Source organism: Magnolia sinica, chromosome 10 (genome assembly GCF_029962835.1).
Source record: "Magnolia sinica isolate HGM2019 chromosome 10, MsV1, whole genome shotgun sequence".
Taxonomy (NCBI): Eukaryota; Viridiplantae; Streptophyta; class Magnoliopsida; order Magnoliales; family Magnoliaceae; genus Magnolia; species Magnolia sinica.
Window position 1 is genome coordinate 3,384,608 of NC_080582.1, and position 12,485 is coordinate 3,397,092.

At 38.6% G+C, this 12,485-nt stretch overlaps 2 protein-coding genes across 3 annotated transcripts in view; one reads left to right on the forward strand and one right to left on the reverse strand.

Annotated features, from left to right (window-relative positions):
- Positions 1-211: 211 nt before the first annotated feature.
- On the forward strand, positions 212-553 carry LOC131257616 (uncharacterized). The gene has a single exon (XM_058258396.1). It carries the CDS (start codon positions 212-214, stop codon positions 551-553), a length of 342 nt encoding a protein of 113 aa, XP_058114379.1.
- A 595-nt stretch (positions 554-1,148) lies between these two features.
- Positions 1,149-12,485, reverse strand: part of LOC131257780 (caffeic acid 3-O-methyltransferase-like) — a 41,926-nt gene continuing 30,589 nt past the window's right edge. The window contains exons 1-4 of one of the 2 annotated variants that reach the window (XM_058258664.1): positions 9,572-10,052; positions 6,563-6,873; positions 4,982-5,046; positions 1,149-1,583 (exon numbers count right to left, since the gene is read on the reverse strand). In XM_058258664.1, the coding sequence (XP_058114647.1) occupies positions 1,284-1,583; positions 4,982-5,046; positions 6,563-6,873; positions 9,572-9,987 (1,092 nt within the window). In that variant the 5' untranslated portion in view covers positions 9,988-10,052 and the 3' untranslated portion in view covers positions 1,149-1,283. Of the gene's footprint in view, positions 1,584-4,981; positions 5,047-6,562; positions 6,874-9,571; positions 10,053-12,485 lie in introns of those variants that run through there. The other variant, XM_058258662.1, reaches the window with a different exon arrangement.

Consider the following 12,485-nt stretch of genomic DNA (forward strand, 5'->3'; position numbering starts at 1 on the left):
TATATAATATTTTGTAACCTCTTTTCATGGAATGAAAAATCTTATTTTCAAAAAAAAAAAAGAAGCCCCCCTCTGGGTTCAGATTATGGAAGGGTCGGGGTTATCGGCTCCTCCCCACCGGAGGGACTAGTTAGAGATATTGAGATGGGCGAAGCCGGTTAAGGATTGGGTAAAGTTAAATGTAGATGGATCGGCTAGAGGCAACCCGGGTATGTCAGGAGGAGGTGGAATCTACAGAGGAGATAAAGGGAACTTTTTATTCGCTTTCTCGACAGGGTATGGGTTGGGTTCCAACAAAAGAGCTGAGCTCCATGCAGTATATGATGGCCTCATCCTGTGTTTGGACAATGGGCTGGATAAGATTGAGGTTGAATCCGATTCGAAGGTTGTGATTGATCTCCTATTTGGGAAGTCGCCCACTCCTTGGCAGTGGAGACCGTTGGTCTCTAAGATTGTTAAGTTGAAGCAGAGAAGGTCATTTTCATTCAGGCTTATTCAGAGAGAAGGCAACGGGCCGGCGGATGGGATGGCCCGCGAGGGGAGAGAGAGCTAGTCCTTCTGCTTTTTCAACCAAGTGAACGGCCTTTCCAAGCAGGTTCGAGGGCTGATTTTCTTAGATAAAGTAGGGTTGGGTTCTATTAGGATACATCCAATGGGTCCCTAGGGAGGTATTCTTTTTTTTTTTTTTTTTTTTTTTTTTTTATATAAATTGGAGGTCCCCACCCCAGGTTTTTGCTACCGGGGGTAGTTCCATTCTAGCTAGTTGTATAGCAATTTTTCTTGAAATGAAGAAATTGTTGTGTGAAAAAAATGCGAAATACTTAGACATCTGTTGTTCACTTAGTAAGGCTAACAAAAACCTTTTTCCTGCAACAATTTGAACCCCCAGCTGCAAGTTTTAAAACTATGGTGTCGTAGTTTTAAAATTATGTGGTGTCGTAGTTTAATCCTGTCTGCAAATACACCTCAATAGAACTTAACCTACAAAGCTCTGTTGAGGATAAGGGCTCCACTCAAAAAATAAGACCAACACTTCATATTCACCAGTCCACATGTGCAACCCATTTTTGGCACATGTACATCAAATTGCTACATTTCGGAAGAATTGTTTATTCCTGTGTCATGATGCAAAAAAGAACCGCATCACGTACATAAATATTGCATCCACTCTTGAAGTTTTATTCTTTCAATTAAAAAAGCATACACCAGAGACGACCAGAAACTGCGCAAACATAGGACACTGAAGGAAAAAAGAAAAGATATGTAGGCCACCAAGCTAAAAATCACACAATTTTGCAGCATTCCATGGCCCCATGGTTACATGCAAAACTCGCAAGGCTAAAACCAGCAAAACCAGCTATCTTTGCCAACTCTTCAAACTCCTTCACAGTCCTGATCTTCCCTTTGCTCCAGGCTGTCTCGATCACATCAAGCAGGAAGCTGCCCTGAACACCCACATCGTTCTTTATTTCTTCTGGAAGAACATTTTCCACAATGATCACCTTTCCAGAGTCAGGCAATGCTTTGTAGCAGTTCTTTAGAATTTGGATGCACCGCTCATCCGTCCAATCCATGAATATCCACTTCATAGTTATACAAACAAACAAACTCTTTAGTAAATTTGTTACAAACACATCCACTTCATAGTTATACAAACTCTTCAGTAAATTTGTTTGCAAACAGAATTCATTTCTATGAGATCGTGAAAGAAAATACTTATACAAGAAAATGATAGCTTCCCCTAATTGGGAATTCACTTATTTTGTTGGAAAATATTTTCCATGAATTATTATTCATGAAAAGTTGTACAGATTCATGAAAAGTTGTACAAAGTTTTCCTTGCCCTCTCTCTCTCTCTCTCTCTCTCTCTCTCTCTCTCTCTCTAAATTCTTTTTTGGAAACTAACTTTTTTAAAAAAATTGTCACTTTTTTCCAAGTTCCAGTGACATTTTAGTAGAACCCCTTGCTAATCATAAGCATGCCTGAAAGAAAAATGTTTGTCATATTATTTAAACTTGTTTATAATATATCATTGTATGAATTTACCACAATGTATTCCAAAAATGATACAATGTACTTTATACACACACACAGACACACACACACACACACACACACACACACACACACACACACACTTTGATACAGTGTTGAGTTCAATGAAAATTTCTGTGGATGATAAGATAAAATGTTAAGGGCCCGTTCCGATAAAAGCAGAAGCTACTTTTTCTAGTTAGCAGCAGACAAGTAACTTATTTGGGATAAGAAAGTTTGGTTTAAGATCAATTATAAGGAACTTCAAGTTAAAAAAAAAGGTTACTTAATCACTTCAGCTTAACATGTAGAAACCAAGATAAGCAACTTGAGGCATACGTAGGTTTTCATAAGTAACTAACGATTATAGATCCCTGTTAGCAAATGGCATGCCACAAAAAATGATAACGAAAATATAAAAAGGCAGTCCAAAATTCGGTCAACGAAATAGAAACTCTAAAAAGAAGGTAATGATAATTCATGTTTAATATAACTTTAATTAAAAATTGACCCAGTGCAAAAAGTGGGTACGTGTGTGCATATATGTATATGTATATTGGAAATGAATAAAATCAAAACACAAAACTTCAATTAAAATAGATTTCTATGTACATAAGTAACAACATACATTTGTAATGAACCATGGCAATAAAATCAAAAAAAAAAAAATTTGTTAGCTTGTTAGTACACCCACTGTCAGCTCACACTTCACTGTTAGCCACCCCCACTAGGGAATCGATACCAAGACCACAGTGTTGAAACGAGGTTTCTTTCACTCAGTCTACCACTTGAGCTATGGATCTGGGTGTTGGTAATAAAATCATTTGTTCCTCTCTTTGATCCTTTATTTCCAATTAATCCATCTATAAATTTGCAGCCCTCCACTAATTTCTTTTCACCTTCTACTCAATTCTATCAATCAGGCAAGGAGTTCTGATCTAATCTTTCAATCACTTTCAAATGCTTTTAGTTTTCTATCAAAATAAGTTTATTTGTAAGAAAAAGCTTAATTCAATTTGAACAAAGGATTTTTTTATTTATTTATTTTTTATTTATTATTTTTTTTTTTTCATTACTTGTGTTCTGAGTATACATGGTGTTTTAAACGTTATTTTGATAGTAAATATCGTTTGAATACTTGGAAACCGCAACAACATTCAATCCATGGGTCTATATTGTTACATTCTCAGCCAGCATTTCACCTTTTACCCTGTAGGGTTTGAGATGTGTTAGGACAACCCACTCTAGATGACAGTGTTAATCGACCACGTTCAGGCTTCGTTTTTCAAGCTCCGCTCACTACTTCACAGCTAGCTTTAAAAGAAGGCAGCCTTAGCCCAGCTTCAAAACTACTGAGTGCGCTAGCGTGCAATGTCTTTGAAGCAAGCAGCAAGCAACGGATGCTGGCTTCAAATTAAAGCTTATTACTAAGGTAAAACGCGCTAGCGTTGAAAAGTATGAGCACTAATGCGCGCAACAGCCGTTGCTTGCTGGCTTCAAAGCCTATTAGTAGAACGCGCTAGTGTGCTGTAGTTTTTTAGCTGCTTGCTGCTCGCTTTCTAAGCTACTAAGCTGGCTCATTCATATGATGTACCCAAGTTTATGGATTAGGACTGTCCTAGCGACTGCAGACATGCAGGCATGGACTTGCACATGGGCTGGAGAAGAAAACCAGATGTGCATGAAGCTGTGTCCTGAGCCTGGTCTATTCTGTAGTTCGAAAACCTCACAAAACTCAACTCAAATACGATTGTGTTGCACCTGACTCGACTGAATAATATTTAAACAAATAATACATATTTAAAGTATTATTTAGATATAATAAAAGTAAAATAGCAAATTTAATTGGACTAATCTGTTGTTACTTGGTTGGTTAAGCATGTGTTTCTTTGGAGAATCGTGCCCTCCATTTTTATTATAAGAAACTAAATTGGCCCAGAGTGACTTGGCTGAAGATATTCTGCTGGAAACCTCACCAAATCAGCTTCACTCGCCTGAGTTTTGAGCCAAGTCAGCGAATTTCAAAACTATGGTATATGATACACTAGTCTTGGAACTGGGAATCTTAGTGGGCCATCATCTCTATGCCCTAACGATACCCGTACCCGTACCCCTAGATAGTTCTCCATCATCGCCTCCACATACCCCTCTCCTGCCAAGCAGAGATCGTAGAAGCCAAAAGGCCCTCCGAGACCTGGGCCTCCACTCCAACCACAGTAGCATATTGCCCTTTTCAATTATCAAATGGGGAAGGCTAGCAGTAGGCTGGGTGAAACTGAACGTGGATGAGTCCTCTCAGGGAAACCCGGGCCTTTCGGCTAGTGGGGGGAGTCTGTCGCAATGATAAAGGCTACCTCATCTTTGCATTCTCCAAAGGTTTTGTTATTAGAACTAACTTTCAGGTGGCAGTAAATGCATTAGTGGACGGAATGAATCTCTGCCTGGATATATAAAGTGGAAAACGACTTGGAAGCAGCAGTGGACTTATTTTCTAATGCAAGTCCAACTCCATGGAGCATCTACTACTGGAAAAGGAAATTAGAAATTATGCAGGGAATGGCTATTATCACAATTCAGCACATTCCGAGGGAAGCTAATAGAGTGGCAGATGGGCTAGCTCGTCTGGGCAGCGAAAGCCAACTGGACAAGGAGTTTGACCAGATTGCTGTCCTCCCGCTCTTGATCAGAGGGGATCTCTTCCTTGACCGAGCAGGCCTAGGAATGGTTAGGGAAACATAGCATTGTTCTGCACAGTTAAATTATAGGTTATGATAGGCTGCCTCCTCCTCTGTCTCGGAGGGCTAGCCCAAATTGTATATCGTCTGTACAGTTTCATCAGTGTTTATTGTATCAATACATGTTTTCAGTAAATAATAATAATAATAATTAATTAATTAATTAATTAAAAAATTTATTTAAAAAAAAAAAAAAAAACAACTCAGCTTACCTTAACTAAAATGGCTTCTGCGCTTGGAACGCTGGCAAACATATCTCCTCCAACATGCTCCACACCTGTAATGAAAAGTCAATCTTGTCTTCTCACTTCCATCCCAACAAAAAAGCGATTATAAGGGCCCGTTTGGTATATATTAATTAAGGAGATCCTGTTGATTTTGAATGGTTGCATTCCAGCTCTTCCCATTTGGAAATACTCAGACCCCGTTTGGTACATGCCTAAAAATGTTCACTCTCATTTTAGCCAACAGCACTGTATTAGAGATCTTGATTCTCAAACATAATGAGTTCACATTATCAGTCATTACATATCAAAGATCGAGATCTATAATATGTAATTACTATTAACTAAAATGAGATGCATCTACCAAACAGGTCCTTGTACTTTCTATTTTTAATAATTTTTTTGGTAGTTTTTAACCTCTTGTTCTGCATTATTCCCATCCAACTCATGAAACCGATCAGAGTTTTGTGTTAGGTGATTGTTATGGTAGTGCCAACCTTTTGAACTGGTTGGATGTCATACACACATGGCAAGTTGAAAAAAACTACTGCTGAAGACATAAGAGTGCAATCAGTTATATTTGAAGACTTGAATGAGTCTGGTGAGACTCGTCCAAGTCGATTCAGAACCAGTCAAATCCGATCCAGTTCAATACCACAAGCCCCCAAGTCACCTTTTACACTGGCAAGTTAGGTCGATTCATCCCTGATGTAGGGCGGGTCGCAGACAGTTTCATGTCCAAGATGCCCAGAGAAGGCCTGCTCGAAGGTGGAAGTGATCCGGATTGTTAGAACCTTAAAATAGGCATATCTTACAAACCAGAATGAGTTATTCGACCTAACATATATGATTTTGGGTAGGAGAAGCTACTTTACCCAACCAACCTGTTATGTTGGGTTTCCCATGCCGAATTTGCAAGATTTCATCAGATCAACGGTTGAAAATCCTTTTTATTTTCATTTTTACTATTTATAGTAAGTTTTAATTGGAACGAACTTTTGATCCATTGAGTTTTAGGAGTTGTGTCCAACATGAGAAGTGCTTAATAAAATTAGGAGAACAAATTGGTTAGGCCAAATAGGACACTTACTATTTTCATCCGAAAACCATGAGGTCTAGTGGAAATCATGACCGTCTATAAGTTTAATATTTATAGTAAGTCACGGTTTTAGGGAGTTTGATTTGAAACTTCTTCCTAGGGTTTATATCACTATTTAAGGGTTTGTAAATAATTTATTATCAATCAGTTTATTTTGGATTTTATTAGAATTTATTTATTCTATTTTCTCTCTCCTCAAAGATTTGAGGAATTCCTGTGAGGAGTCCAGAGAAGCTCCGTGGATTCGGAGTAATTATTCCCTAAGGAAGACGGCACTCGACCTCATCACGTTCATCCCTGTGTCAATCCCTTACTTTTTTTTCTTTTTTTTTAAAAAAAGGAAATTTCAAATTTTCATTGACCTGGGCAAGTCAAGTCCAAATTTTCATTGATCTTGGGCAAGTCCAAACTGGACTCATGATTAATCTGAGATGCCTTGCTACATATAAAAATCATATTCTAAAATATACCTGGGTAGTTAGGTGCAGTGGCGACGACTTCTGGCAAATCGAAATTGATTCCCTTGATATGAGGGTACTTAGAGATAATCAGGTTAAGCGAGGCTCCCGTCCCACCTCCAACGTCGACCAACTCCTTGACTCCTTCAAACCCTTTGTAGGTCTCTAAGATTCTTGTCAAGACAATGGTGGAGTGGTCCCACATTGCCTTATTAAAGAGCTTGCCGAATTTCAGCTCCGTGGAGACGTACTCATATGAGGACTTCCCATGGGCTTTGATGAATGGTAGCTCCCCTTCAAGAACAGCATCTTTCAAGTGGTGCCTAGTCATTTGAAACACCACAAAAGACCGTGTGCTAACCTTAGTAAAACATTGAGGCCTGATAATGTGTAACTAGGATTAAAAAATCTTTTGAGGTATGGACAAAAAATCTCTTTTTAATAAAAAAAATAAAATTATTTTTACATTACTGCCCATTATTTTAACACATGGACTTTCAGTCAAGTGAGCTAATGGACAATTACCACGTTTGAATGTTAAGGGGCAAACTGACTTCTTTGTCTCTTCTCAATGTCTTAACCCATGCCACATCGAGACAATGATTTCGGCGAAAATAATGGAGCGGAAGCATGCTGTTTGCGTGGAACTTACTTAGATTATAATGGCAGGATGCGTTTTGTGGGGGCACATGTAGTGTCCATATAACATCCACTCGGTCCATCCTTTTGGACCGTCCATGGAAGGACAAACATTAGCCACATCTAAAACTTTTTTTCTTTTTTAACAATCAGCCACATCTAAAACTTAAGTGTGCCACATGACAGAAAATAATGGGATGTAATGCATACCTTTGGAAATTTTGTTGTTCATTGTTACCTGTGTGATGGCTCACCTAAGCATTGGATCTTTTTTTTTTTCTTTTTTTTTGGCTCCCAACATTTCACCAGCTCACGAATCTGATGGATGGAGTGAATATCGCAAAGGCATTATGGTGGACCACACCATACGAAACTATGGGGATTGGATGGATAAGGTTGAAAACTTGTTGGGATCACAAAGGTTTTGGATCAAGCTGGTATTTGTGTCTTCCCTTCAGCCAGGTCCATGTGGCGTTTAACTATGTGAACTTATGAACAAGTTGGATGGCAAATAAACATCACAGCATGCCCTGATTTAAGTTTCTACGGTTAGTTCCATTATCCCCACGGTTTCCTATGGCATGATCGCTTTCTATATTCCTCATTTTTTAGCTCATGCTCTAAGTTGAGCTGGCAAAATGGCTGAACTTGGATAAAACATGTAAATCATGGAGGTCCCATAGTTTCGTGCCACGGGTAAATGCAGCAACCGTTCTTCCACTAGCTTATGCATGCTAGCCACGCGGGGCCACTGTGATGTTTAAGAAAAATCACCAACTACGCTAATTTCTTCAAATAATTTTAAGGCATAGGTGCAAGATGATGTAAATCTAAAACTCAAGTGAGCCACGTGGTTGGAAACAGCACCCACTTTCAAACAGTAACAAGTCCTCCCTAATATTTGTGACCCATCAATCACTTTCTCCCAATCATTTTAAGTCATGGACCAAAAAATGAGACAGATCTAAAGCTCTGGTAGGGCATAGAGAAAGAAAACAGTGAAAGTGTACAACAAATATCATTGGATCACTCGTGTCACCCCATCCTAATGTTCTTAAAAATCATCCCATCCACCAAAATTTCCTAAGGTGTGGACCAAAAAATGAGGCCGATCCAATACTCATGGGCCACCTTGGAAGTGAATGCTCACAGTCGAAGACACTGTTATAAAGTCATACCAAGATGGTGTAGCCTACCGTGATGCTCAAGACAAATCCAATCTGTCCACTAGTTTTTTCAGATAATTTTATGGAGTGGGCCTGAAAATCATGCAGATTCTAAACTTAGCTCTGTATCACAACAGAAGTTTTTGATCATGCTATTATTTCTTAGTTTTAAGTTCATACCAGTGTCAATGACTAATATGGTTTGGTAAACCTCATCAACGGTTTTGATGGCATGTAAACATGACGTTGGAGCTCAGAAGGTTTCAGTGGTAGGCATTAGCCGTCCCACTTTTTCCTACCGTGGGATCCACTTGAACTTCGGTTCTCCCTCTACTTTTGGGACGCGGATTGGCTAGTGACCCAGCCGCAAGCCAATGGCCACTAGTCGATGCTCTGTGGGCCACACAATGATGTATGAGTTTCATCTACGCCGTTCATCCATTTTTCTATATCATTCTATGAATGTATCTAAAAATCAGGTAGATCTAAATCACAAGTGGACCACATCAAAGGAAACATTGTTGAATGAATGCCCACCGTTAAAAAATTCTTGGGGCCACAAAAGTTTTGCATCAAGCCGATATTTGTTTTTCCCTCCATCCCGGTCTCTATGACCATTATTAAAAAAAAAAAATTTAAAATTTTTTAAAAAAAAAAAAAAAAAAAAGAAGAAGAAGAAGAAAAAAATCTATATTTCATATGGAAGTGAGCACAAAGGAATGACAAAAGGGTATCGACAAAAGGTCTTTATGACCTAATCAACAGGTTGGATGTCAAATAAAAATGATACGCCCCGGAAGGTTTTTAATGGTGGATATTGAATCACTACTATTTTTTCGTGGTATGGTTTACCCGAGATTTAGATCTGCCTAATTTTTGGATCAAGCCCTAAAATTATCTGAAAAAAAATGTATGGACGGTGTGGATAAAACATATACATCATGGTGGGGCACACAGAGCAGCCACCTGGCTTAGCCAAAACGCATCCCAAAAATTTTGTGGGACCCACTTGAACTTTGGGTCTCACAAAATTTTTATCCTTGGACATAAAATGAGATGATTTGACTGTTGGACGAAGTAGATTTGTCATAACCATCACGAAGGTGGCCCACCTGATTGGTTGGTTGCATGAAAAGTAGTTACGAGAGGTCTATCTATCCGCGGTATTGGAAGCCATTTGTTTTAAAGACACACCAAGCATTTATCAGCTGCTTACCACATTTCGAGAATGACTCGATCTTGTGTTAAAAGACTCATGGTCGCAAGGGACGCACCGTCTTGATTTTTAACGAGCAACTTGCATACAGATGCCAAACCATAGACCCTTTCCACGCACCCGTCAGCACAAGTGCGTGAAGTGCACGTGAGAACAGAGAAGCTGGCAAGAAGGCGCAGGACACGATCGAGGGTGGCAGCAGCGGCATGTTGGTTAGATGTGGGGAGGTGAGCGGCAATCTCGGAAGCCGAGAGGTGAGCCCCTGGCCCACATTTGGACATGATCTCAAACACATCGAGTTCGATGAGGGCTTTGATAGCCATTGGGAGGACAGAAGCATTGGACAGTTGCATGGCGAATTTCCAATCTTCTTCGAAGGTGTTGGGTGAGTTTGAATGATTGGAGATCGAATCCATATCTGATTGGATAACGGACGGGTGAGAATGTGAGGAAGGGTGAGTGAAGATTTCGTTGGTTGGGATGGAGTTTGTCAGGCTATTTATGGTCTCGACCCACCCACCGCGCACGGCTTTTTTCTTCACGTTTTTATTTTATTTTATTTTTTTATAAATGAAATGGGAACCGCTACCTCGAGGCTCTAATTTTTGCACGTGGTACTTCTATTGCTTTGCACCTTCTTTGACACAGAATTTACTGCAAATTTGCTGGGAACAGCCAAAGCATAGATAGATAAATTAAGCAAAGTATTCTAATCATATAATTAAGTCCAATTATAAATACTCTAAATTTAACATGGAAAAATTTTTACAGAAAAAAACCACGGCATAAAGCGACACTAATATATCAAGAAAGCAGAAAATTACAAGATATAGAGATTGCCTAATTTAAACAAGCCTCTGATCACCCTTATAAGCCTTTGGAAACATCTTGGTATGGATTAGAAAGTCTTGAGATACCCTTATATTTTTGATTACACCTATATATATATATATATATATATATATATATATATAAAACTTCTATGAGAAATACAATTGAAATATGAAACAACCACCGCAATTATGTAATTATGTGTAAATTTGCACGCACATTCAAGGACACTTTAATGGCATCTACGGATCATAAGCCTTCGATGACATCGAGCATTAAAGCTTAAAGATAGTATTGTATGTGTGACTCTGCTTCAAGAAAAAAAATTATTTGTACCATGTGAACTGCCAATGTGGTGGAAGCTCTCCATTAGATGAGGAACTGTTATTTATTCGAAAATTACCCTTGGACAGTGGAGTCAATGCATGTGGATGGCCGGGACGCCTCATGTATGTGTTTTATCCACACCGTCCATCTATTTTTTTCTAAATCATTTCAAAGATTCAAGATTTAAGGGACCACATCACACGAAGCAGCAATAATAATGACAAATACTGTTGAAAGCTTTTTAGTGCCTATTTGATTTTCAAATTACAATGTATTTACATGGTAAAGTAGCCATTATCATTTGTATTTTCAGCACGGGGCCTAAAGCTGATGTTGACCAATCTAGTGTTTTGGAGCAAAATGAAAGGGGCTTAACATTTTAGGTCCAAAAATTGTGAGGTCTATCATGTTGTGTGGGTCATATCCATGCTGTTCATCCATTCCACTGGCTCATTTTAGAGCATGAGCAAAAAAACAAAAAAAAAAAAGCAAATCAAAAGCTCAAGTGAACCACACCACATTAAACAGTGGAAATTAAAAACCTAATGTTGATAACTACTTGGGGGCCACAAAAGTTTTGGATCAAGTTGATTTTTATGATTTCCATTCATGCTTCCGTGTTCTAAGGGATTCGATTAGTCATCAGTTGAGTAAATCAGACAGGCTAGTCAAGATGCAGATCGGTATAACTGACGGTGATTTGTATACCTATAATAATGTGCGCATTTTATCCATGCCCTTCATCCATTTCAGATTATTATTTTAGAATGTGAGCTCAAAAATAATTTATAGAAAAAACAATGGTGTTATTGAATGCCCATTGGTATAAGCTTTTTAGGCCCATTGTAATGTTTATTTGCCATCCAACTGGTAGATTATGTGAGAAAGACATGGGAAAACACAAATATCAGCTTGATCCAAAACTTATGTGGCTCCCAAGATTTTTTTAATGGTACACGTTTAATCACCATTATTTCTTATGGTGTGGCCCACTAAGATTTTGACCTGCCTTATGTTAGGGCTTATGGTCTAAACTGAACTGAAAGAATGGATGAACGGCCCACGGATAAAACGCATACATGAGTAACACGGGGAACCCGTGCATGACAGTGTCGGTGGGCAATCAGCACAATAATATTTTACTTTGCAATCAGTCGTTCCAACCTGCATTTTCTTTTGAGTGAGAGCCACCCCTGAAATTTCACTGATCATACGAATGTCAGGACCCACATCTTTGAAAATCGATCCAAATCCGCGAAATCATTTCATGTTATTTATTTATTTATTTATTTATTTTTAAAGAAGATTGGCCGGTAACACGCCACTGAAAATCGGCCCAAGATACACAAAATCATTGCAGGGTTTTATTGTTTTTTTTTTTTGGAAGATTTGCTGGTGCACGACACGCCACCGATCTGGCTGGTGTTTTTACGTCACCAAGTTTTATGGGTCTCGTCAATCACGTGTTATATCCCAACTGTCCTTCCATTTGGAAAATTAGTCATTAAAACTTTGAGAAGTAAATAAATATGATAGATCTAAGAGAACGAGTGGACCACATAATAATAAGTAGTGGGGATTGAACGTCTACCATTGAAACTCTTTTGGAAGCAAGGAAAGTTTCTAATCAGAGCCCTGTAATTGTTTTAACTGTGAGAATCATTGTCCCACTGTTATTTATGGTGTGGTCCACTTAAACTTTTTAAATGAATTTTTTCTGGCATAATGCTCTAAAATGATCTTGCAAAATGAATGA

Excerpts from the sequence above, each read along its gene's own strand:
- LOC131257616 (XM_058258396.1), top strand. The coding sequence starts at position 212 with ATGTCAGGAGGAGGTGGAATCTACAGAGGAGATAAAGGGAACTTTTTA.